Source organism: Cinclus cinclus, chromosome 5 (assembly GCF_963662255.1).
Source record: "Cinclus cinclus chromosome 5, bCinCin1.1, whole genome shotgun sequence".
Taxonomy (NCBI): domain Eukaryota; kingdom Metazoa; phylum Chordata; class Aves; order Passeriformes; family Cinclidae; genus Cinclus; species Cinclus cinclus.
The window spans coordinates 63,446,221-63,472,677 of record NC_085050.1 but is presented as its reverse complement, the minus strand read 5'-3'; the positions used below and the strand labels follow the sequence as shown (position 1 = coordinate 63,472,677).

The following is a 26,457-nucleotide window of genomic DNA, read 5'->3' as shown; positions in this document are numbered from 1 at the left end:
ATGCCACACTTAAGCCTGACTAGAGAGATCTGATCTTTCCCTGCTCCCTCTTTCTGAGGACACGGCCTGTGACAAGTGGCATCCTGACCTAAGACACATCAAGTGGGCCAGCAGACAGAAGCATGGACTTGCCCAACCTGTACAACAGAGTTCCTCTCCTTCAGCTCCCCAGACCTGATTGCTGGAGCATTCTTGTGGGCTGCCTTAAAGCATCCAGTTTATAGGTGAACATGGAAACAATGGTTTCATTTTTTCCCTAGATAAACCCATGCTTTAACCATACTATGAAAAAGATACTGTTGATTTAAAAGAGAAAAGAAGTTGGTCACATCCAAGCAGAACTGCATTTATTCCACACCTATTTTAAGTGCTGCATGCACGGTGCAACATGTGGAAATATCTGCACCTGTACAAGAAACAAACCATTAGACACATGAGTATTTGATATCTACCTGCTTAGATACAATTAAAAGTCAAAAGACAGAGGGCAGGTATAGATTGCTTCAAAAGTTTCCTCCTGTATGCACCTCAAGCAATCCTGGAAAACATTTAGAATATGTGTGAAACTACTGATTTTTACTACCCACAAGTATAATTTTGGGGAGAAGGGTTCTATGAAGAGCAGTGAAATAATGAAAATATTAAGAATTCTGGCCCCAAGTACCAGCAAGTTTTACCAGAGAGTATCAGGGAGCTTCAGACCTTCCAGTCACTGGAAGTTGCTGGAATATGCAACTCAAGTTGCTCAGGGAGGCTGCAGCAGTGTAATTTCCCTTTCCTCTCTCTGCTGGCAGAATTTAATCCCCACACAAAAAGCATTAAGCTCTTAATGAGCATCTGGAGTTATTGCACAAGCAACACAAATATGAGCCCTTGTTTCACTTTGGAAAGAGCACTTTTCTCTTTTCAAACCAACTATTAACCCAGCATTGGGATGATGTCTATCCAATATTCACACAAACATTCCCTGAGGGTTTAGAAGCAAAATTCCTAAACATCTCTAGACAGAAAGCTCACTCTTATTATCATACTTTAATGCTTTTTAGCATACAAGTGAGAGGGAGCAAGGGCCTGTGCCACAGCTCTTTCCACATAAGAGTTTCCTGGGATTGTGGGCAGATAGAAAATGTAGAGGTACCTATCATTCACTGAGATGCTATTCTGTCTGTACCAAAGGCAGTCACATTTTTCGAAGAAGGCTGCTGAAATTCTGAAAGTTTGGCAGAACAATTTTCAAGTAAAAATGCAGTTTTCAGTCAGTGAAAATCAAGTGGCTTTCTATGATTCTCCATGAGAAGAAATTAATCCATTTCATATTGTCATCCTTTACTATTCCAGAATATTTTTCTGTAGCCTAGCACACTTTCCACTGACCTTCCATCTCCTTAAGCAGTCTATTTTCAATTTGCCCAAGAACAATCTCACAAGTCATCACTTTCCAGCATGTGCCAGGTTAAAGGAAAAAATATAGTCCATGCAGCCTCTTAAGCAAGCATTCTTATAAGCCCTCTGTGTCAAGTGAAGGATCAGGAGAAATATTTTTTGATACACTGAAATACTAAAACCCTAGTTTCCCAAGCAGGATACTCTTCCCCTGATCACAGGTTTCCCACTAGTTGCTGGAGCAATGTGGGTGGTAAGTTTGTGGTAAGAATGAATGAGAGACAGAAGGCCTGTCTCTCTCTCATTGCTGCTTCTTTAAGTACAAAAATCAAGGCAATGACAGAGAAGGTGGAAACCTGTAATAGGGCTTGATCCCATTGAGACAAGGCACCGCCACATTTACATCTTCCACTTCTTCCAAACTTCCAAAGCCATCTGGAATGTTAGAGAGTCCTGGCTCATGCAGCTAGGTGCTATTAGTTAGAAATGACCGTAGTCACACTTCTACTGTCACCTCTGCTGTGACACTGGAAGCAGACAAGCACGCTGAAGGATGTAAAGCTAGGCCTTGGCATCAGTGAAAGCTGGGCACTTCTCCTAGGAAAATTAAAAATGAACCTGCAAAATAATTCCCTTTCATTCACAAAACTAAAAAAAAAAAAAAAAAAATAATTTCCATCTGATCTGAAAGTGTCATTAAAAAAGTAGGACAGCTTCCTCATTTCAGAGAGCAGGATACTCTTCTCTGTCACTGCACCTAATTTGATGTCTTCCTTCTAAACACAGCCAGCCAGTGGAGACCCAGAGGCTGTTCTTTGATTTTAAAGGAATCTCAGCCTTTTAAAATCCTTCATAGAGCTCCTCAGTCATGTCTTGTCCCCCCATACACGCCACTGCAGTGGTGTGCTTTACTTGTGCCAGGTATGACACAGCATCTGCACTTCCCAGCACTCTCAAGATGCTGTGTCTCCTTCGTGTGAGTGGATGTTCGGATATTTCCTTAAGGTCCTTTTGAGCTCTGCTCAGAGGTAAAGGAAATATCTGAAGTAATGTGCATGATTAACACCCCCTTGTGCTGAGGCACACACATCAGTCTTTCATCCCTATGTCTGATCACCACATCAGAATTTGAACAGAGATTATTGGAAATGCCACTTTATCTGCTCCTTGTTGTAGCTCCAGCCACGTAAACCAGTCAGAAGTGTAGAACAGAGTCAGCTCCAAGTGGCAGTGTGCCCACCTTTTTTTTGTATTGTACATGAAAACTTGCTTTGTGCCATCCTGCAGGGAGGTTCTAGGATAGCAGAAGCAGCTGGTGAGAGAAGAAAATATCCACCCAGAGGCAATGTAAAACTCTCAAGTTAAATATTTTTCCTTCAGCAGTGATGCTTTCTTGCTACCTGTGTATAGTGCAGCAATATAAACAGCTTAGCCCATAATGTTGCCAGTGACTCTGGGATGAGTCTTCATACTTCTGTGATGGTCATAAGGCAACAGAGTCATACGAAGTGGATGGAACAGGGTCAGCTTAAAGAGTTGTTTAAGGATTTAGATTTTTGGCAAACCAAAATTCCAATTGCAAAATGTAACACTAGTGCTTGATAATAGCGAGAAAAAAACCCCACAGCAGCAAAGGAGGATAGAGCATTGTGCATACAAAGCAACATATCTCAATTTTTTTTCACTTATAGTAGAGTTTCACAGTAGATTAAGTATTTTTTTTTTCAAAATATGCATTTGTTCTTTCTCTTTCCATCATGCTAATGACAATTTGATTATTAAAACTCATATTATTTATCACCTTTGCTGACAGAAAGAACTGAAATCTATCCAAAGTCTAATCATTCAAATTCAGAAAAAAACCCCCACAAAATTTCTCCAGGATTTATACTGTCTCAAGTTTGACAGTGACTCTGACTGAGTTTAAGACAGAAAACAGTAAAAGATACACCTAATTTTGAAACAAGATAATCTTACTAATTCAGCAGAAAAAAAAAATAAATACTGTTTAAAACGACCCACTTATGCAATTTAATAGGTGAGGATCAAGCACCTGGTAGAATTTTTTCATCAGTAATGAAATACAGCAAAGCTATCTTCTCTTCAGAGATGCTGAATTGCAGTACTAAATTAAAATACAGCTTCCATGAAGTGCCAGTGCAAAATTTCTCTCTTTTATGAAAACTATTGTTATTTCATTTCTGAATGTTGCAACAGCCAAAAAACAAACAGTTTGGCTTTAGTTCAAGAAGAGAGCCACCATTGCAGCCCCTCAGGTTGTTGAGAAAGCAAGAAAAAGTGAATTAAAGGCTCTAAAACTGGAGGACAAATGAGTAAGTTATTTATTGTTTAAATCTCATTACTGCTTAATGCATGGGGCTGGAAATAATTGCCTTTCTTCTAGGAGAAATATGTTGTTCTTCCTTTATTTTTCGTGTGGATAAAAATTACAGTTCAGGTGCAATACCATAGCTCACACAAGCTATTAATTATTTACAATAGAGATTAATATGCTGGCATCCTTTATGCTTATGAGAATACAGTGATGAACTCCAAGTATGAGCCTGGACCGAACAAAAATGGCTTAAGTATGTATGTAACAAAGTAACAGATCTATTATGAAGACATCTACCAAAATAATTGATTTATAAAATCTCAGTCATATAAATAATACATACCTTCGAAAAATATGCTAAGAATGTTAAAATCTACAAGTTGTATTTAATTCTTTTACGCAGCCTCAGACACCCCGTAAGAACAGAGTGTAAGGGCAAAGGGCTCTGTTCTGCTGACAGTTAATTCATGTCTATTTGAAATGGTTACAGCCTGGGGGCTGGAGAGGGGTGGAGAAGAAAAGAACACTTCCCTCTGAGCAGCATATCCTTAAATCTGTCCAACTAGCAAAACCAACCCAAGTAAGAACAAAGACAGACTATTTTTCTGTCTGGGCAAGAAGACACTCATCATCTGCATTGTTATATGCACAACCAGGCAGTTTCAGAGCAGTACACTGTACTTAGGAAAATGTTTTGAATTTAGCTTCAAAATCTGCAATGCATCTGAAAAGCACAATTTCACTGTTCTGCACCCCTTTCCTCCTTTGCAATGACACGAGACAAGGACACTTAGGGCTTGAGCTTGTTTCTGCTGATTTGTAGGGTTTCGCATTGAACACCGACCAAAGTTTTCTGGCTACTTACCCACTCTTCCTCATCATACTCAGAATGATGAGGTATAGAGTCCTGCCTCTTAATCTGAGAAGGATGCTCCTGGTGCTGTGCATCAGCCCCTTCTTCCTCACTGTTTCTAGGCACAGCTGGTTTCTTGAGGACACAGCCAGGCCGGGCTGTGTACAGTGCTAAAAGGGCACTTCTGACCAGCTGGTCCTTGAATGCGTGCACAAATAACTCCGTCTAGGAAAAAACCCAAACAAATGAAGAGGTTAGACCAGAGAATGCAGTACTGCAGCAAAGGTGTATAACGCTGAATTACCCTTAGGCAGAGTGGGTATTTGTTTCAGGCCTGCCTGGGAGGCAGAAAACAAAGTAGGCCAACAAATAATGAGGAACATTTCAAGGGTTTTAGAGATAGCATCACATTTTACAATCCCAGTGCTCTAAGGATTAACATAAGAGTACATTATCTATCACAGAAACCATCGTATCTTTTCACGTTTTACTCAAATTCCAAATTTCGCTTCAGAGGCAAGCCTCAACAAGAACCACTTCCAAGATTAACCAACCATAGTGTAGTAATTTCTGAATAAGTGTTGGATAAAACAGAATTAACCAGTTTAATCATCTCCCTAAATAAAACCCACCACTCTACACTGTTGTAACAGCAGTATCTGCAAAAGCAGTGTTTCCAGAGATAAATTTCATTACCTGTAGGTATCAACCCAGATACCAGGGTAGGTGACTCCTCATTTCAAGCTTGACTTTATATACATTTTTTAATGAAAGGAAACTCTGAAGTAGTTTCCTCAGGTCTTCTTAAGATGCTAGTCAATCTCTGTATAATTTTCCTGTGTTGGCTGTTACAACTGGAATTCTACCAAATTTTTAAAATCCTTCAATCTCCCTGCATTATTCATCTCCCTTCCACCTCAACAAGGAAAGTAAAATGCTTCTTGCATATGGGCTTCACCATGTCCAGATTGTGACCAAGCAACAGCACTTGCTGTTGCCACCAGTGTGCCACACGTGCCCATCTCCTGTGTCTCAAACGTGGGGCCCCATCTCCCCTGGGAGACTTGGCTTATTCAATCCATCAGCAGGCAGTACCCATGGAACAGGAGCAGATGAGGTGCAAGGATGTTTCCTTTCACTACAGGGAGTAACGACTAACAAAGCCACGCTGACAGCTTGGGAGAGTTCCCAAGTTCGGTTACTTCAACAATATTGAACAGAGCTCATCTATCAGAGCAGGGAGAGAGGACACACCCTGCTGCCACAGCATATCCCACACATCCCACCCAGAGCTCCCTCCCCAGACAGAAGTCCTGATCTGCAGGGAATGCCGAAAATTTCTGTCACAGCACAATTATTTGAATTTATTTATCCCAGCTCAGTGGGATTTAGTTCCCTTCCTATTTTCCCAGAACATAGTGGATTGCCATGTGCAGGCAGATCCAGGTGCTGAAGTGCCTTTGTGCACACAATCTTAATTAAACAGGGATGTGGGAAGGTATGTAGATAAGAGTCAGAGGATCCAGCCTAAACAAGCAGGAAATGCTAGAAATAAAGGTTGCCTAGCCAAGATTCATTCAGCCCTTATGTGCAGCTTATGCAAAAGCTAGAGAAAAAGTAGCATAAAAGCCCAAACCAAGCAAGTTTCAAGTGTCAGCATCTCCTTGGAACTCCTGAGAAGGCTCCTGGAAGCCTTTCTCCCAGTTTCTGCACTTCTATTCTTATCCTATCCCTTTTTCATACTACCTGTTCCTCTTTCATATACATCCACTCCTACTCAACTTCTTTTTCTTGCCTTCCTGTCTCAGTACCCTCTCAAAAGTCTACAGATATTTAAGACAAAAAAGCTTTTAAAAATTGATGGTTTTCTTAAGGCCCCAGCTGGTGGATTAGGTACTTGAATGACAAGTTTCTGCTTTTTCCCATTTTCATTATGTTTAGGAAAAAATATTTTCTGAATGGTTGCATGTGGAAAGGTTGAAAACTTTTACTGCAAATAAATGTCTACAGTTTTAAAAAGAAGAACCTCAGACATATCTAAGATAAATTATTAATTTTTTTAAACCTGACTTGGGATTCTTTAGACTTGGCAACACTACTCATCTCCCTGGCAATTTTACCAGATCCATTCCTTCTCCTCCTCACCACCCTTGATGCCTGAGGGAAAGGGTGTTTATTAACAGTTTTCTTATCTGCAGCCCCTCAGGACTGTCTCCTCACAGTCCTGCATTGCTCTGCAGGAGAATTTCGGTTTTCTACATTTCCAAACTCCAGATGGTGCATGCTTGGAGAATTAATTAGTCTTTGGGGAATAGTGCTATCAAACCCTACCATTCTTTGCCTTACCATGGCAAATTAAGATTTGAGGGGTTGTGTGGTAACAGCAAAGCTCCTCTTCAAGACTCTTCTACAGTTCCATATCAAGAGACTTGAAACTCCATTACTTACCTGTCCTTAAAAACAGCAATATCATGGTTTTGCTGAGGTTTCATACCTATTTTCCCCACAATATCTGTTTGATATCTTTTCAGGTCTCCAGATCAGGCATGGCAGACTCAAAAAAAGCTTCAAATTTCAGAAAATTGTGAGTCTTGGATAACTCAATGTAAAGAATATCCACTGTGACTGCAATGTATATTAGGTAATGATCCAAAAAGTTTCAGTAATATAATGGAATAGAAATATTTTATAGGGAAAATTAATTTTTAAAAGAAAATCAGTACAGAATTGAGACTCCATTTTTTCATGCAGAAACTAAAATGATTCTGTAATTAAATTCCATTCAGGGATCCCATTGGTTTAACAACAGTCTATATTTTAACCTCATTTTCTAACAGCTCAGTACAGCTAAATTTGCAGAACGTCACTATTTATGAAATTGCATTGAAATCACAAAACTAGTCTATACAAAGAAATGAAAACTTTGCAAATTTTTTAGATACTCTACTAAAGAATATTTCTGCAAACAAAGATAGGCAGAGCTGGAAAATGAATTTATCAAGCCTTCTGCAAGCTGCAAATGCTGATACACTTGTTGACAGCTAAAGGCCTCCTTAATCAATTAACAAAAAGTGATGATAAAAGGTTAGTCACAGGAAAACACTAGAGTAAATTGCAAATTATATATGGAAAAGTAAAACCATGCTTAATATGAGAAAATAAGTTCCATTTAAGAAGCTGCAATGGAATTATTTAATTTAATTTTATACTTTCAATCCATGCAGCCAGTCCTTCCATTTCCAACATGAACACTTAAATGTAATTCACATTGTTGATAGCTCAGATTTACTCACTGCTACCTAATAATTATAGGAAGAATTATTATATATATATATATATATATATATATATATATATATATATATATATATATATATATATATATATATCAAGAGATATGCTTTTTAATAAACTTGCAGAATTTAATCACCAGGCAAATCATTTTTATGACTTCTTCAAACAACTGTTTAATTTCTAAATTTCTATCAAGTTAAAAACATAAGAGCATTTATTTTTTACGTATTAAAAGTATAGGAAACATGGAGTAGCAGAAGCACTACATATGCCTCAGGAATACAAGTAGGCATCATGTAATTATGTTCTGCAGAGCATGTGTTACTCCATCCTAAATATAAGCAGGAACACTCTAATAGTCTTGGTTTTTCAGTACTGTACCAGATTATACAGACAGATTATTTTAAGAACATCAGTATAAGTCTTTTGAATTAACTATGAGGGACCAAATTTCAGTAATGTGTGGGGTCACTGAGTTTAGGGCTTTGAAATGGTATTTCTCTTCCCTGAAGTTGTCTCTTGGTCTTTCCTCCCCATCTCTCTTCTCTTTATATGCAGCTGTCCCACCACACTTGCCTCCTCAACAATCCACCCAATTTCTCCATTATCTATCTTTTCCTAAGGGTAAATTTGGTAATAGACAGGGAAGCAGGTATTGAACCACTCCTGGTGCACTTGTTCAGACAACTGGATTAATCTCTTCCAAGCAAACGTGCAGGCTAGACAGACATCCATGGAGTACATTGGGTGAGACTCCTGGCAACCTGAGCTCATGTACTAACAGCAATTTAATCCTGGCCCTGAAAAGTTGAAATGAACATGCACAACTAAGTCACCAGCTATAAATGTAAAATATCTATGACTTTTTTCAAACTGAACGAATAATCTTTTTTTTTGGTCCTTTTCTATAGCCAGAGTCTCTAGCGGGCCATAGTTCAAGCAGTGTTTCAGTACCACGGCTCCCTGCAGTCCCTCTGAAATCATCCCCTCCTCCTGCCCAGAGGCAAATGTCCAGAGCAAACACACACATTCCTTAGCAACCAGTCTTTGGATCTTCAGAACAAACACTTCTTTGATTTGCTTTACCTGTGCGTACAGAATTCTTTGAACTAACCACTAACAGGGCAGTTCCACTCGTTCTATGCACAGCTAAAAGTGCCCTCCTGCATGCACAGGTACATTGTAATTGTTACAACCCCCCTCCCTAAATTCCTCTGTTTCATTTCCAGGCTGAATTCTGCTTTCTTCCATTATCTCTGACATTGACAGTGACTCCAGTGTCCTCTGAGCTACTGTGGATTTACACATCTGCAACTGAGGGCAAGGTTTCTCTCCCCCATGGCTCCTCTGCAATGCCTTCACAGCAAGTGGCTGAGCTCAATATTCAGATTTGAGACTCTCCCATTGAATAAGGAACTGCTGGGATAATGGTGCTCAACACACCACAAGGAATGTCACTTCCCAACAGCTGAAAATATATTGAAATGGTTATTGATTGTGTTATTAAGCCATACTGGGGTCATGTCACTGAAGGGGTTGCCACATGGAGCAATGGGAAACTTCACAACTTCTCAGCTCATAGCTTAAGTGTTTCATATTTTTATAGGGTAACATATGCTGGGAAGTACTACAGGCTGCAGCTAATCTCCATTATCAGTCTGTGAGACAGGCAGCAAATATTATCTTCCTTAATTTAGACCTAAAGGAACCAAGATGAGGAAGAGCCTACAGCTACAGATGGATACAATAGGAGAAAGAGAATTAAAATCCAAGATCTCCTGGAGCCAAAGTCCCAGCTTCTCCTTCCGGGCTGCATCACCATTTCTGATCATGCTAATAATGACCATTCTGATCATTCTAAGCCTTATACACAAACCTGGCTTAAACTACCTCCCATAAGCAACAGCTTGAAATATAACAGAAAGAGAATAAAAATAATGATTTCTCATACCACAAAATTATTTACAAATTTTGATATTTTTATAAACTCCAGTATATAGCCACTACAGGATAAAGAAGATACATGAAATTAAGTTAATTACACTATTAAATAAAAGCAATATTAATAGATTTAATTAGTTTTCTATATGGAAAGCCTACAGAAATACTAAATAACATTATTTTTTCTAATAACACCATTTTTGATGCTTTTTTTAAGCTGAGCTTATTGAACATTTCCTGATGTTGTGAAAGACAATTTATGCAGAAATCCCCCCTTTCCCCCAGCAGTTAGAGAGATCTGGTTATTCCACTTCCCACTGCAGTGAAGATTTCAATCTTACTTTTTCTGAAAGCATCTTTAAAGAATTCTTCAAGCTGTCTGGAGAACGTTGGCTTGCAGAGCTAAGCAGCAGGTCTGCATGGCTTGATATGAGAGGTTGCAGATGATTGATGTTGCTGAGAACTTCTTTTGCCTTGGCTGTGTTTTCAGGTGAATAGTAAATACACTGGTATCCAGTACTGTGATAACAGAGAGTCACATAAAGTCAAATTAATTTCTGCCATTAACAGCAATGCTTATGGTACTTAAAAAAAAAAAAAAAAGCCAAAGGCCTGAACTTTATAGATACCACTGAAAAGCTCCTGCCACTGCCTTTAAGAGTAAAACCAAACCTTTCCTTGAAAAGTAGCATAAAACAGATTGCTCACCACCACATGCTCCAAGTAGTACAGTACAAAATTCCTTTGAGTGACTGAACATAAAACCCCCACATTTTTATGTATTTCTTTTAAACACTGTAATTCTAGAGATAGAAAAATGTTTGGAAAAGTCAGGTAATAGTACCAAAGAGCGTAAGGCTCCTTATTTTTCCAACTGAACTCCCCAACAGAGTACTTAACTACTTCACTAAGTCTTTCAAAATGGGCCATTAATGTTTAATTGATCAGTGGCCCACACTGTGTTTTGATTAGCCTCATTGATGTCCAGGCAGTGATGACAAATAGAGTTATCTCCAATAAAAAGCAGGTGCCTGATTTGCAAGAATAGACACAGCAATGGGGTGTGGGAGTTAATTACTTCAAAACTTCCTACTTTCATCTGTTCAAACTACTGCAATTCTTTTGCAGGACTTCTTCTTCTATCCCTTTTTCCTCTTCCCCCCTTACTAATTATGCAATATCCTCTTACACCATTATTCCCAAACACCATTTCAGACAGCATGCACACACCCACTGGCTCTTGCTGTTGTGCACAGCTCCTCACCTGAACCTCTTGTACATAACTCTACCTTTTATAAAGCCTTGCTTCAGTCTTTCAGAGAAAATAACCAAAATCTTTTGTAGCTTCAGATTAACAGATTAAAAACAGAAACCAAGCACCTGCTGGCACATCACCAATGCCAGAGGAATGTACATACTACTGCCAGCTGTTTCGGTTTGTATCTCGCTTCTCTCCTCTTGTGCTTTTTCAACACAAGTACTTCAGTCCCTTCAACCCTTTCACCACTGCTTTCTTCCTTAATTTATCATACCAATACCCAAATATTGACACTTGTGTAACCCTCTGAACTTCATGCACTGCGCTTCATTTCAGCCTTTTTTCCAGATCTCTTCACTCCCCCACTTCCCCTTCAAATCTATTAAATGACTTCCAGTTCCTTCTCATTAGTCTCCTATGAATTAGAAATTAATGGGCCCCTTCCAATTCAGCATTTTCTGTGATTTTGGCTAATAAAGATAGCTTCAAGCAGTCTTAAAATTAAAGCACTGGCTTACATATTTTGCTGAGTTACAGTCCCAAATTCCCCAATACCCATCCTATTTTTCTGTCTTTCACCGCTGTCTTAATTTCTAGATAAAACTCTTTGTAGAGGCAGTCAGGATGAATGACATCTAAGTGAGCAAAGCTCAGCCATGCTACCAGCCACATCTAAATTACAATGCATTTCCAATTTACACGAGCTACAAGACTCGTGCCTAATGAAGAAGCCATAATTCTGAGTATTTCAGCAAAATTAATCATATAAACTTTCTTCCCTAATGATTAAGGAAAAAAAAAAGTCTCTGTCCCTCTAAGTAATGAGGAAACTGCCACAGTTCTACCTTCGAGGTGGTCACACTGTTAATGAGATGGACTTCTAGAGTCAGACCTAGCACTACATTCACTGGAACACTCAAGCTACCAGGCTCAGTAGACAGGGCAGGGACAAAGAGTAACAGTCTGTGTTAATTGCAGTGAAGACATAGTCTTAAAAGTCTTGATATTTCTCTAACTCCCCATCAGGCTTCTCCCTCCCTTTATCAAACAGTCTTTTTTGCAAGCTGAAACTGGCTAATGCTGTTATCGAGCTCACCATGCACATACTCCTTTCTGGGATTTCCCTCAGTCTTTAAATCCCAGATAATTTTCACTGATCTCCACAGCTCTAAGCTTCACCGAATATTTCAGCAGAAAAGCTACAGACACCACTGTAAGAAAGAGGGAAGAGCGACACTAAAGATGTGGGCAGCTCTCATTGCAATAAAGTAAACCATAGCTTTTAACTAAAGGAATTAGTGAAGAGAGAATGACTATTCAGAATGAAATGTACTACCAGACTTCATTATTTGGCTAATCTAAATATTTCCAGAACCCCAGAAAGCATGACACAACTTCAAATATTTTGTTTCGCTCATAATTGGAGGGCAACTTCCTCCATTGCCCTAGGAAAATGTGTAATTATTTTCCAGAAACAACACATTGGGAGTATTTGAAGTTTCTGTTGTCTTCATGCTGTTGCATCTATGACTAGCTGAGGTCCTTACCATCATTGAAAAGACATTACTAATTACAAGACAGTGACATTCCCTTATCTACAACTGCTTTTAAAGCTGTCTGCTGCATATAGCTCTGGTGTGAAAGTACTATTAGTTAGAATAAGCAGTTGCCAACAGAAATTTTTCACAGGTGTCCTAAGGCACAAACTAGATGAAAAGATGAAACTTTTGTATTAGGGTAAAGGCCATATGGGTAGGTCCAGTGCAGAATATCAGCAGCATAATGAAAACCTACCTCTGATATGTAAATTATGATTCATGTATCTTTTGAAAAACTGTATAATAATGCCTTCTGGGTTAAGTTCCAAAGCTTTCACTAAGCATATAAAACCACATTTATCATTTCCATATATTGGCAACATCATTAAATATGAACACATGATGGTCAGTGGTCATTTCACTTTTAAAATTGCTTTAAGGAAACTTTTGTGTAATTTGATGTCTTGGGGATGGTTTATATCCCACATCCATTTTTAGTTTTGTTTTTATTTTGCATACGGAATACTCACTGCCTCCACTGTCTCTAGGAATATCATGATGGTTGAGGGACAGCCTGGGATCCTGCAGGGCTTGAGGGCCAGGGGCTGCTCTTTCTTCTGCTGGAGGGATGGAAAAGCTGCCATACGGCATGGTGCCTCTGACTGGGAATCCTGTTGCCCTATGGTTTTTGACTGTTTCTTCCTTTTCTTTTTCCTTCAGCACCATGACTGGGGCTTGCTGGCTTGTTTGGGAGCCCAGAGCAGCTGCATGCTGCTCCAGGAGCCAGAGCTCTCCCAACCAGGCCATCCCCCCTGCTTGGTGGCCCAACCCCAGGACCAGCCATTGCTGGTGAGCTATCCAAGGGAGCCATTCCCCGGCCAGCCCTGCTGTTTTCTGCCGCTGCTTTGGGATTTTTGTTATACTTCAACCCAACACTCCACTCCCGCAGCTCCTCACACAGCTTTGGGGCTTTTTCTACAGTTTGTTTGCTACCTGAGGTGTGCTTGACTCTGCTGTCCCTGCTGCACTCCATTAGATGACCTGGAGGGGCAGAGATCAGCTCCTTCCCATGGCTGTGCCAAGCAAAGCCCCTTCTCTCCCATGGACACTGAGATCAGCTCCTTCCCATGGCTGTGCCAAGCAAAGCCCCTTCTCTCCCATGGACACTGAGACCAGCTCCTTCCCATGGCTGTGCCAAGCAAAGCCCCTTCTCTCCCATGGACACTGAGACCAGCTCCTTCCCATGGCTGTGCCAAGCAAAGCCCCTTCTCTCCCATGGACACTGAGACCAGCTCCTTCCCATGGCTGTGCCAAGCAAAGCCCCTTCTCTCCCATGGACACTGAGACCAGCTCCTTCCCATGGCTGTGCCAAGCAAAGCCCCTTCTCTCTCATGGACACTGAGACCAGCTCCTTCCCATGGCTGTGCCAAGCAAAGCCCCTTCTCTCCCAGGGACACTGAGATCAGCTCCTTCCCATGGCTGTGCCAAGCAAAGCCCCTTCTCTCCTCCCTCCCTCCCACCAGATCCGCCCTCACCGTGTGGGGAGCGGCGGCCGAGCCCGCGCCACAGCGCCCCCTGCAGGCGTGGAGGACTCATCGCCCCCACCCTGCCTGGCCAGGAGCCAGCAGCGCCCCCTGCCGGCTGTGCCTGGAACTGCACCCAGGGGAAAGCACCCGACAGCCCAGAGGAGCAATGGGTGCCTTCTGGTTCTGGTTCGGTTCTGTTATTCCTTTTCCCATTTCTGCACCTGAAAGCCCTGCAAATTCAAAGTTATAATAATATGGAGGGAAGGGCGTCACACTTTGCAGACACCTGTCTCTCAAACCAAGACATTTGAATACATGTTTCATTGGCTACATTTTAAATTCTAGATTAACAAAGTTTTTTGCCTGAGAATAAATAATGCAATATGGTAAATTTCTAACTTATAACGAATCTCTGAGCTACTCCACTCCCGCTGTTAACTGCGTAATTTCTGTCACTTAGTTAAATTGTCACCATCTGGGACTGGCTTAAAATCTTCCAACGATGAACATTTGACCTCCTATTTTTCACAGCCAAACTCACAGACATTAGCATCAGAATACATTTAAAGCACAGACAGCAAGTGTATCTACCCCTTGATAACTTAAATTTTATGTACATTACTCAAGACAACAATTCCGTGGCTTACTTATGGATCACATGTATTTTGTCTAAAATGAGAACTTATGATCAAAAATAAATTGCTACATAAAAAACCCTGGATAATTCACAGTCTCAGGAAATAAAACTAAACCAGATGATCAGAGCTGAGGTTATAAAAAATACTTGAAAGAAACTAGAAGTTTGAATTTCTTTTGTTTTTTTATCTCCTTAAAATTCCCTTGCCAACTTGGAAATTCTAACTTGGAATATGAAGATAATGGAATGATGCTATTAGTTCTGTCTATGATGATCCACAAATCCTTATCTTGAGGCAAATGGCTAAGGCTGTATGCACAGAACATGTCCTGCTGCTCCTCTATTTTTCTTCATTCCTAACTCCATGAAGTCAAATCTCTCTCACACACATGTATACATGCAAAAAATAGGGCAAAATGAGCAAAGAATATAATGAAAACATTAGGCACGACAGGCATTTAATTTGAGAATAAAGGTTACAATTAGATCCAACACAGATCTTTATTATTTCAGTATCTCTGGGACTTTCTGTGAAATGGTACCGTTTCTGATTCCTCAGAAAATGGAAATGGGTTGAAGGCCACAAAATTCAGCCAAGAGGAACACAGAATACTGCAACATTAATAAAATCTCTGGTTACCAAGCAAGTATGTTACTGAAGGAGCGCAGCTCATATCTTTACTACAATTCTAGGCTTCAAACAGAAATAGTCTTTTTAGACTGTTCAAACCCAAATGAAATTATAGGTCTGGGGAGAAAAGAAAGCCTAACAGAAAATCCTTTTCAGTAGTGTTCCAATTTTACCATTTTGTCAATTTAAAACAGGGTAATTTCCAAACAGCTTGCTACAAATCATGTATAAAACCGCAGTGAATCACAGCACCTAATACAGCTTGTGGGACACAGTTTTTCTCGATGGTTAGACCTGGGACATTAAAAAATTTGCAGCCATAAGTTGATGTGTTTTGGTTAAAACAGAGATGATTAAATTAGATTTTAAATAAGAAAAAAAAAGTCCTTTGTGTATCTTGAAAGTGATTTATGAACAATTCAAGCAGTGAGGCATTATATATGGGTATAACTTAGAGAATGTCTGATTTAAATGTTTCTGCACAACTGAGCTGTGAAAACAATCATTTGCTGTGCCATCTAGACTGATGAGAAGACAAGCCCTTCCATTTGCTGGAAGGAGAAATAATCTATATTATCAAGCCAAAAAAGACTGCATTTGAACAACTGACTGACTTTCTCTTATACACAGAAATAGGAAAGGAAAAAATGAAAATAACATGCCAATACAGAATAATGAAAAATGTTCTAAAGTAAATGCATATCATATACAGGTAATTAATATTCTGCACTTATTTACCATACTTTAATATAATATTTCAGTCACTAATGTAAATGCTATCATGCCTAAACAAAATTTTTAAAAATTATCAATTATTCATACTCATCTTAGGAAATTCACTACTTACTATTAAAGGGACACACATACTAGAGCCATGCCTCATAGACTTGACTGATTTTTATAGTGGAAGGGCCTTCGATCTGTCTTTTTGGTGCAGATGAAGAATAGTATTTGAATGGGTTATAAAGCAATGGAATGGGCTTCAGATCACATATCTGAAAGTTCTATATTTTTCACCTAAAAGAAAAGCCTTTCTTGCTTTTATTTCAGACCTTTTTTTAATATGCCTTTTTAAAAAAATTGAATATGACCTTCCTGATGGTAATAAATGAGAGATGAATTGCAAAAACACTGGATTTCTTGTTAATATGTTTATACAGGGCTTTCCCTTTGTGTCTGCACAAAGATGCGTATTGTGTAATAGAAAACATGCCAGAATTATCTTCAGACACACATTTTTCAGATTCTTCTCTTTGATAAACTTTCACAAAACATATGTGTCAGTCTTGTTTTTGTTTGGCAGCTGCAAATGCTACCAGATAGCAGTTCCTCTTGTCTGTTAATTCCACAAGTCTAAGATTGAGAAAGAAATATTTTGCAATATGCTGACACTGCTGAATATTTTGATAAACTGTTCTAATAATCAGACTGAAGGTCAAAGAGGTGCAAGGCATTCTGTCACAGCTTGAAAGCTATCAGGGTTGCCTGAGAACTAATCTCTTCCCACATCTTGCTCTAGGTCTTCAGCTCAGTTAGCCTAGAGGAAATGGCTACTGAATCTGCTTTTTTTGTTTGTTTGTTTGTTTGTTCTATATTCTGACTGATTTCTCAAGGTGTCAACTCTTCCTTCCAAAAAAAGTCTTCAGAAAATCTGCCCCCATTGTAAACCAGAAAATTTAAATTTCAAAAGGTGCCCCTGGGGACACTATGTGTCCTCAAGGCATCTTTATGCAGAGAAATAAAGAGGTGCATGCAAAATAACACTGTTGTCACCACAGCAAAAATATCTTCATGATGAGATTGGGAATGGTTCTTTCATGTATTTATTTAAAGCAGACCCCCTCCTGAATATTCATTAAGTGAGATTGTATTGAGAGCTTGCTTACCCCTCTATTTCAACTTACCCATGTTCTTGAAGCTGAAAAACCAAAACGTGGAGTTTTCTCTGAGCTGCCCTCAAAGATAGCAGGAAATATGAATTTTTGGAGGCTTCCTCCTTTCTGCTTTGTGGGAATTCACACACAATTGACCATTTCCCCAGCTCTGGCAAGTGATTAGCTGAAAACTGCAGTGCACTGCTTTCAGTGCTCTAACTTAAGTGTGCTAGCCCGACTCAGGCTCTTTTCTTAGGAAGAGTCTGACAGGACAGTAACATAGCTACTCTAATTATATCATCCTGAAAACAGACTTTTGCTTTTCCAGGAGAGCCCAGAAACACAAAGGAAATTGTCAGAATAAACTTCTTTTACCCTGTACTTAAAAACTGCCAAAACACATGGTGTTTCTGAGGGATGCGGGAAAATCTAAGCAGCAGGGCAAATGTAAGGTGATGTGCTGGCTCTTGAAATAGGCCTGAAACGCCTTCATAGAAGCCACACAAAGCTCTCACCCATCATCTCCTCTCCCCTACTACTGGCAACTAAGAAACATGGGCATTGTCTAGTAATGCTTATGAGATACTGCAATGTGTGTCCTTCCAGAAAGACATTCTCTTCCCTATAAGGAATTTTCTCTTTTCTCCAATAAAGAGAAATCACAGGGAGTAATTTATCTCACAGCTATCCTCCATTTTGGGAAGTTGCACTTTGCCAGCATGGATATGCTGCCGGACTGAGCTAGTGAGAAATGGTTCATTTTCTGAAAGCTGAGTACTGTGAGGAACTGAAATGCTCTTTATATCACATGACTTTAGAGGATTATGTCTATTGTATGATTTATATCGTGTGGCTCTAGTAATAAATTATTATGATAAAAATCCCCAAACCACTATTCCAACTACATTAATCAGGTAGTAAAGGAGCAGATACTTTAAGAAATCTCTTTAGACATTTCCTTCAGCAGAAAACATGCACTTTGTAGGCCTCCATATGAGGGGGATAAGGCTGCCCATACCAGTCTGCTGACATCAGAATACTAACACAAAGTTCATTGATGTGTTTTACATGATCAATGACGTACATGTTTCAATGGCAGATTTCAGCATCAGAGGTGGTCAGGGAAATGAAAGATTTTTGAAGATTTAAAAGAGTTTTTATATTGCGTAGGGCAAGCAAGACCCCCTTAATAATACAGCTTTCAAAGCAACTAGATCTGCTGGATTTTGTTTGATTTTAATATTGATGCCAACTCCTATTCAACATAGAAGTCACCAGCAGATTTGTATAACTTCCCTTTTATTCTTTAAGATGTTGTATCCATGAAACTTCTTCGCACATTGACTATAATGGAATTGATTTTCTGTGTACTATCATGGTAACTTAGATCAGAGTACTTCCTTCCTGAATTCTCTTTGGAATGCTGTGACACTGCAGTTGCAGTTAGCAGCATCAGCTGAAGCACTGAGCAGGCACAACTATGGGTGCTGCCAGTGACAGCTGTGCCTGCTTGAAAATCTTCACAGCTATAGCAACAAACACAAATACATCCAATTTTTAGTTAGGAAAAGATGTAACTAACACTTTTGTTCATGTTCAACGGTGAAAAAAGCATTTGAGCTCCACAGTAAACCGAAACCTTTAAGTTTGATTAGTCTTATTTTGTCATTCTGAAGAATAACAGTAGTTTTTTCCAGTGTACTAAAAATACTTTTTTCTTAGTATACATCCAGGGCTGTCAGGAATAAAGTTGCTACCTTATGCTTAAATATCTTAAATACAGCCTCTGTATTTAAAAATTGTCTACGGGTACATTCCTCTTAGCACAAGAATTGCCAGAGAGATACCTCAATTCTGAACATCAGGTTTTCAAGCACTGATATACCTCCAGCTTCCTGAAATATGAGGAATTAAAAAAAAAAAATCACAGTTTTGAATCATTAAGGTTGCAAAAGACCTGTAAGATCACTGAGTCCAACCTTTGACACAATAACCACCGTATCAACTAAACCATAGCACTGAGTGGCAAGTCCTGTCTTGTCTTGAATACTTCCAGAGATGATGACTCCACCATTTCCCTGGGAAGCCTGCTCCAATTCCCAACAACTCTTTCCATGAAGGAATCCTTCCTGATGTCCAACCTGAACATCCCCTGGCACAGCTTGAGACCATTTCCTGTATTTATTTAAAATTAGCTTTAACATTAAAGTAGATTGTGCTTCAATTTTCAGCAAAGCAGGGAAAATAAAGGAAATATTTTAAACGCAGTGTTGAATCCTACTAGATTTTAATCTTCCATTCATTCAGCAGGATAAACTCTTTCATTACTCAGTGAGCTCACAGCATTTTAATGCAACCTCAACAGTATTTTCCGAGCTACCAGAAAGAAAGAATACTTGCTTTCGTCTTTCTGCCTCAAATTTACTCAGCAGTTTCCGTAGACCACCATTCTTAAATCCTTGGAAATGCGCTGCCGGGGCTCCCACGGTGATAACATCATACAGAGCATCTGGAATGGGAATAGAGAAACACAGACATTTGAACACTCCTATTCCCAAGTCATGGCAGCACTGTGACACCCACTCTACAAAAAGTAATGACAAGTCTATATCATTTCCAGGGAATAATTGATAACCCATGTCCCAAGAAGGCCCAAGAGCTAATCAATCTTTCCATACAGCCACCTGCACACTTTAAAAAGTTCATCTGATTTATGGCTACATCTAAATTATGTACTGCAGTGTAGAACAATATTCCAGCTCTGCAGTTTACAAAGCTGCCAAGTAAATTGGCCCATTGTGTATTTCCCCTTTATTGCCCCTTTCATTATTTAACTTGTTGTTATGTTGAGACACACAAATTCAAGCATTTTAGAGTCAAAAGAGACCATTATGATGGAATAGTCTGACTGAATAATAGAGGCTACAGAATTACAGCTAATGATTCCTGTATCAAGCTTATGTCTCTTGGTTGAGTGAAGGCATCTCTTTGTTTAGGCATCTAATCTTGATTTAAAGATTGCAAGTGACAATGAATTCACTGCATTCCCACAGAAGTCAATCAGACTAGTAAAAATCCCTATTTCTTTTCTAGTTTGAATTTGTTTAGATGTAATGCTAATGTGCTTTCAGATATAGTGGTGCTTAACGCTAAATTGGAGAGCCCTGCTCTATGACATACACTAAGTTTTTATATATGTTTATGAACACAGAGCAAGTCTGTTGTTCTCAGCTGAGAAGCTACCAGAATAGGAAAACAAAAAAAAAAAAAAAAAACATACTACTGAAATTCTTGCTGAGTAAACAAACTGTTGTGTCTTTCTGTATATACCTAATGTCTTATTACATAGGGGATGAATTTTTGTGTGGCTATATGCTTACAGAACTGGAGGTGAAACAATTTTTAAAAGAGCTTGTGATTGACTGTCAATGCAGAGATGAAGCTTTAATTACATCCCACACCACAGTAATTATTTCTTCAAAGTTTAAATTTACATTTACACTAAGTACCTGTTTTGTACCTGTACTTACTGGAGGTACAAAAGTACAGTTTAGAATGCCTAATTCTTAAAATGCATTTCTAAAGGGAACATTACAGTATGTTTTTTGAGAACTGTTTTATTCATCAAGGAAGTTTCCCATGTAAATTAAAATCTAGTCCTTTCCTAAAATAGAACATTTATTGCATTCCGATGATAAATATCCCTAGAAGCAAGAACACTGTACAAATGATTCACAGTTAATGAACTATGCTTTACTTCCCGAGCTGAATCTCAGAACATATTTGCTCAAATTGATTTGAGCTCTAATGAGTTGGTGACTCTTCAATAGCCACTTAAAAGGAGAAGTGACATAATTTCATTAGCCTAAGGTGAGCTTCAAGATTCTTAAATAGCCCATTCTTACAGTTCTTAATACAGATTTATCCATAATACATATTCTTCAGCTATTAGAGTTCCATTGGTACTTGACAATAAGGAGTTCTATTGTTTAAAACAGAAGTGGCTTGAAATCAAGATAAGAGATGAACACATCAGGGCTCTGAATATGTTTAGAGATAACTCATGAAATGACAGGAAAACATTTAAAAGACTAAACCCTGATTCTGACTGTTTTAAGAACAGACATGGCCCTGTTAATAGTTACTTTGGGGGGGGGGGATTTATCCAGAAGGGAGCCTTTATTCAGCCTGTGGTCTCTTCTTAGCATGGTTCAGGAGCAGCTGTCTGAGACAGAAACACCCAGCACAGCTGAGCACCTGCCTCACACAACCTACATGGGAGAGTGAGGAGGGCAAAGGATGAGGAGCAAACATCCACGCCTGGTTGATGGGCACAGGGCAATCTCATTCCCACTTCCCAGAGCAGCAGAGAGCACTGCAAGGCTTGGGAGAAATGCCTTGTGATGTGCTCTACTTACACATCAGTGGAGCTCCTTGTGAAGGACGTGTAGCGTCAGCATCAGGGCACTGCTACAGGGGTGCTCCAGTAACTCATAGCCATCAGGCAAGAGCAGGCTAATGTTACCCCTCTGCAGTGAAGACAGAGCTTAAAATGCAGCAGAGCTCCACAGGAGCTGTAACTTACTGTCAATAACAGCTCAATCCCAATTTTGAGTCAACCTGCTTGCCTCCACACGAGGCAGCCAGTGTCTCAAACTGGCCAGATGCAAAATAAAAATCACTTGAGTTCACCAAATCTATTTAAAACAAGCACATATTGTAAACAGGAACAAAAGCAAAGCTATGTCAATATATAGATTTAAGCTCTCTAGTATGATGAGCAGAGCACAATGTGGTCTTTATCAAATTGAATAGGGATACCATTGACCCACAGGGAAATAGTATTTTTCTTAAAGCTGTTCCTGCTGAAAGTTTAAGCACACTTTGTCTTCCATGTCAGTACCCAATAACAACCCAAGTCAAAGTTCAGGAAAAGTAAACCTGCTGTTATGTATGTCAAACACACAAAAAAACCACATACCAATGTCTATATATAATAGATGGGATTAAAGCCTATCTTGCATTCCCAAAATTAAGATATCCGATAGCGTAAGGGTTAATGACTGCTCTACAGATCATTAGCTTGTTTAAATGACACCTTCATGAATTTTTATTCTCCTCCTTCCAATGTCATTCTCCTGGTTATATTCCAGGTGTCCTTTGATATATGCCAAGCAAAGCATGAGCTGAGAAAGACCAACTTAATACAGAAGTGCTGCCTACTCCAGATGGATTAGCAATTGTTAGAAACTGTTCATTCTGTATATATCTAATACAAGACGTAGTGAACATTAGTTAAGTTAAAGAGGCAGAGTTTTATAATTTAAAGATCCAAATTTAGAAGACAACTAGAAAAATTCTAACATTTATCTCTTTCTGTACCCTTTTTGATAATGGATTAACAATGTGCCCCTAGCAAAATGGTTTTAGAGAAGAAAGAAGAAAATTCATAAAAAACCAAAACAGAACTCCAGTACTGTAAAAGTTGGGGCTTTTTATTTAGCAAGTAGACATACAGTGTCCTGTTCACAAAGAGGTTTCCTTGAAAAGATATAATATTAAGCTTCTGGTCACCATTACAAACCTAAAAATGTTTTTGAGTTAATCAGCTTCAAAACATTAAATTAAAATATCTTCTACCACATTATGTCACTATAAATCCCCATCGTGTTGAAATGTTTGGAGGCCCAGTTTTTTTGTGAAAAAAATAACAAAACATTGAACCTAACAGATAATTGGAAGTCCTTCTGTTCCAGCTTGGAGGTGGATGAACATCAGCCTCACACAGTATAAAACAGGAGTTTTACCATTATTTGTACTTACTGTATTACAATCTTAGATGCAGAGTGTATTAATAAGGCAAAAACTTTACCGAATGCAATTTCTATGTTTGTAGTGACAGCAAATTTAACAGATCTCAATTTATCAACAAATTACTCACTGTGCCATGATTTGGTCATATATATGTATCAGTACAATCTTTGATCTGTGTAATGGAAGATGCTAAAATCATATGCAAGCAGCAAGAACAGAATTCTGTGTTGAAACACAGATGATGTTACAGAACTTATCTCCCTTTCCAGGACACATTGGAAGTTTGCAGCATTTTCAGCATAATCAATGAGATGTTTTCACTTAACACGGAGTAAGTGCTTACATGGGGTAGGTGGGCATGACAGGGTAGCATTGCATAAGTTGTTTTAGAGTCAGTCCATTCTGGTCTCACTGTAACTTCCTAAGACATAGGATAAATTAAGTTTAGAAGTAATAATGTCCTTTATGGAACCATGTAACTCCCATGACCTGGGCTAGTGAGCTCTTCCCAGCAATCTCTGGGAGGAAAAGTACTGTATTGTGCTCTAGCACTATCTCTAGTGAAACTCTGGGGGGTGGGGTGAGAAGAAAAGCCACCTTAAAACAAGAGCATTAAGTTTGGCTTTTAGAGGATTATGGACCACAATGAAAAATTAAGTGGGTGCCTGAGAAGGATGTGAATCTTCCTGAGCACTCTGCAGTGTGTCACTACAAATCATTACAGTATTAGTTCTGCACTGCTACAGCAGAATATCTTTAACCATGCATAGGTTACCAGTATATTTCAGTGAGCATATATTCTGCATTTACTTATTTGCTTGAAGTGTCATAGGAGCAAAATGAGCACATCTCTGCAATCTATTTTTAGAAAGGAACTTAGAAGAAATTTAGTTAACCACCACTTAGTTTTCCAAGTGCAGTAAATGTCCATAACTTGTCACATCAGAAGACAAGGCAGAGAAATTCCTTGCATAGCTTTAACTCTGAACCTGATTTCTAAATTTCAGTGTAACTGTAATTCATAGCATACTTTTTCATACTTGGGGAATTTTTTTACCTTTCAATCGAGGACTATGCACATGCATTCTTTGCAGATGAAGATTTATTGGGATGAATTCTAGTGTTTTTTCTCCTTTGCTACAGCTTGACTTAAAGGAAGAACCTGAAAAACAAAAGTTTAAAGAATCATTGTCTTAAGCACCCAGATGTGTTTGTAGTCCTTTTAAAGTGAGGATGATACTTTTATGTCAGGAGCCATCTATAATTTAATATTAATATGTAATTGTATATTACGAGTTGAAAGGCTCACTATCTGAGTCTCAGCATGTATCCACACTGGAAACAACAAAACAGCTTTTAATTCACAGAACAATCCAATTTTTTATTCTAGGAGATATATACCTTTCCCTGCTGTCCGAAATCAGTCTGCAGCCTGCTGGAGAAAATGTAGCAGTTAATGTTCATTTTGTTTATTCTGTGCTAAAACCACAAGGGTAGAGAGCTATGATGGCATTTTATTTTTCCAAGTAACATCTTTTTCTTCAAACAAAAGTATTACATTGAATAGGCTATGCATTTTTCCTAGAAAGTTCAAATAAAGAAACACAAACTATCTTAAGGAAAGCTATATAATTATTAGTTCTCAGGAGGCGTGATGCCTTGGACAAACAACAACAAAAAAGATGAATATGGCTGCATATTTCAAAAGTAGAAGATTATGAATAGTTTTATGGAGAGTAAAGGAATATAATTAAAATCTGACAGTATGAAAATATAATTTACCTGAATATATTTGATACAGAGTCTGTAAAAAATAAAAGGTTGTAGAAGGAAAGAGAGGTGGTCTTGTCTTCTAACTCAGGCAGCCGAACAGTTACCTAAGCCATGTTTTTGACACCCTATCATTTTGCCAGTTATTAATTAGAACTAAAAATTCCTCTCATTCAGGCAGAATTTAAAAATAAATTTTGTCAAGGCTCAGCCTTTTTTTTTTTTGAAGCAAACACTAAAAGATAAAGGAAATATTTTAAATGTTTATTTGCTTGGGCTTTTTTTTTGCTTGCTCAGACAAGACTTGCTAGCATTTATCTGTTGAAACTGCCATCGTTTCCAGCAGAACTAAGCACTGAGCCAGCACAAACCACTCTGCCAGAGGGCACCAATGATGCTCCAGACCAGCCAAGCCTGCTTAGGTTGCTCCCTAAGTTTATGAACTTAAAATAATAATCTAAGGCAGATGAAGAGCAAAGATAGGAAGAAAAGCAATTTACAAAAAGTTTACAAAAATTTACAAAATTTCAGATTAGAGAGTAAACTTGCAGATGCAGATTGAAATCAGCAGCTGTTGATGATGCAGTGTGAAGCTTTCTGAAAAACACAATTAATTAGGGGGATAGTCAAGGCAACTCAAACTATCAGAAAATAAAATAGAATAGTGCAGGGAAGGAGACTATAAGTAATTTGGAAAGAGAACAGAAAGGGGGTGCATTATTTGTGAGAATTCAGCCAAGACCAAGTTCAAATCTTAAGGAATGATAACTGGACAAGAATAACCTGAGACAAGGAAACTGGCTGAACAAGGGGAGCATAATATGACAGCAGATGAAAAGGACCAGGTGAAGAAGAGTAGGAGAGAGAAGAGACTGCTCTCAGGAGTACACTTCTGCCCCGAGCACGAGCACAAGACATGCAGCATTGCTGAGCTGTGTGTTTCTTTTTTTCAGGGAAGACCTGTAAAACAGGTATCCCTTCCCACCCAGTGGCAAAAAATTACTGGATAAGGACCACCCAGCTGCTATCAGTTACTAGATTTGCTCAGGTATGAGATCCATGCAGTGGAATTAACATCTCAAACTGCATTTACCAATAGCTTCCATACCATTAAAATGACTTTAAGTATAGTTTGTTTTTAAGTAACTTGTTTAGTTTTATTTAAGAACTAAGAAAAATAAATTACATTCCCTCAATTAAAATAGTTCTTGTTATTACTGTTGCAAAATCAAACTCTTCAAACTTAGGAAATACCAGTTGCAGAAAGATGCAACTTTCATTTGACATCCACCTGAAGAACTGTGAATAGGGCTTCAATGATGTATCACGTATCAGCTTTCACCAGTTCACTGAATGTTCAGTATCTTCGCTGCTCATTTTAGAAGCAGTGATTCAGTATCTTGCTTCCAACTGTTATTTCAGTATCTATTCAGGATTTAAACATGTTGCTCAAATCTCCCTCAAGGTCAAGGTTATTAATTTCCTCAAACCTGTCTATTATATACATGTTAACAGCCTCTAAGGGCTTTACAAATTTTTATAAAATAATTTTAACTGGCTGAGTTATCATTTCAACCATCCTAATGTCAGAGAATAAAGCAAC

At 38.7% G+C, this 26,457-nt stretch overlaps 1 protein-coding gene across 1 annotated transcript in view; it reads right to left on the bottom strand.

The window, feature by feature from the left end:
• Positions 1-26,457, bottom strand: part of INPP4B (inositol polyphosphate-4-phosphatase type II B) — a 252,322-nt gene that overhangs the window by 55,644 nt on the left and 170,221 nt on the right. The window contains 4 exon segments of the mRNA XM_062493100.1: positions 4,584-4,796; positions 10,148-10,325; positions 19,671-19,779; positions 24,142-24,246. Of these exon segments, the coding sequence (XP_062349084.1) occupies positions 4,584-4,796; positions 10,148-10,325; positions 19,671-19,779; positions 24,142-24,246 (605 nt within the window).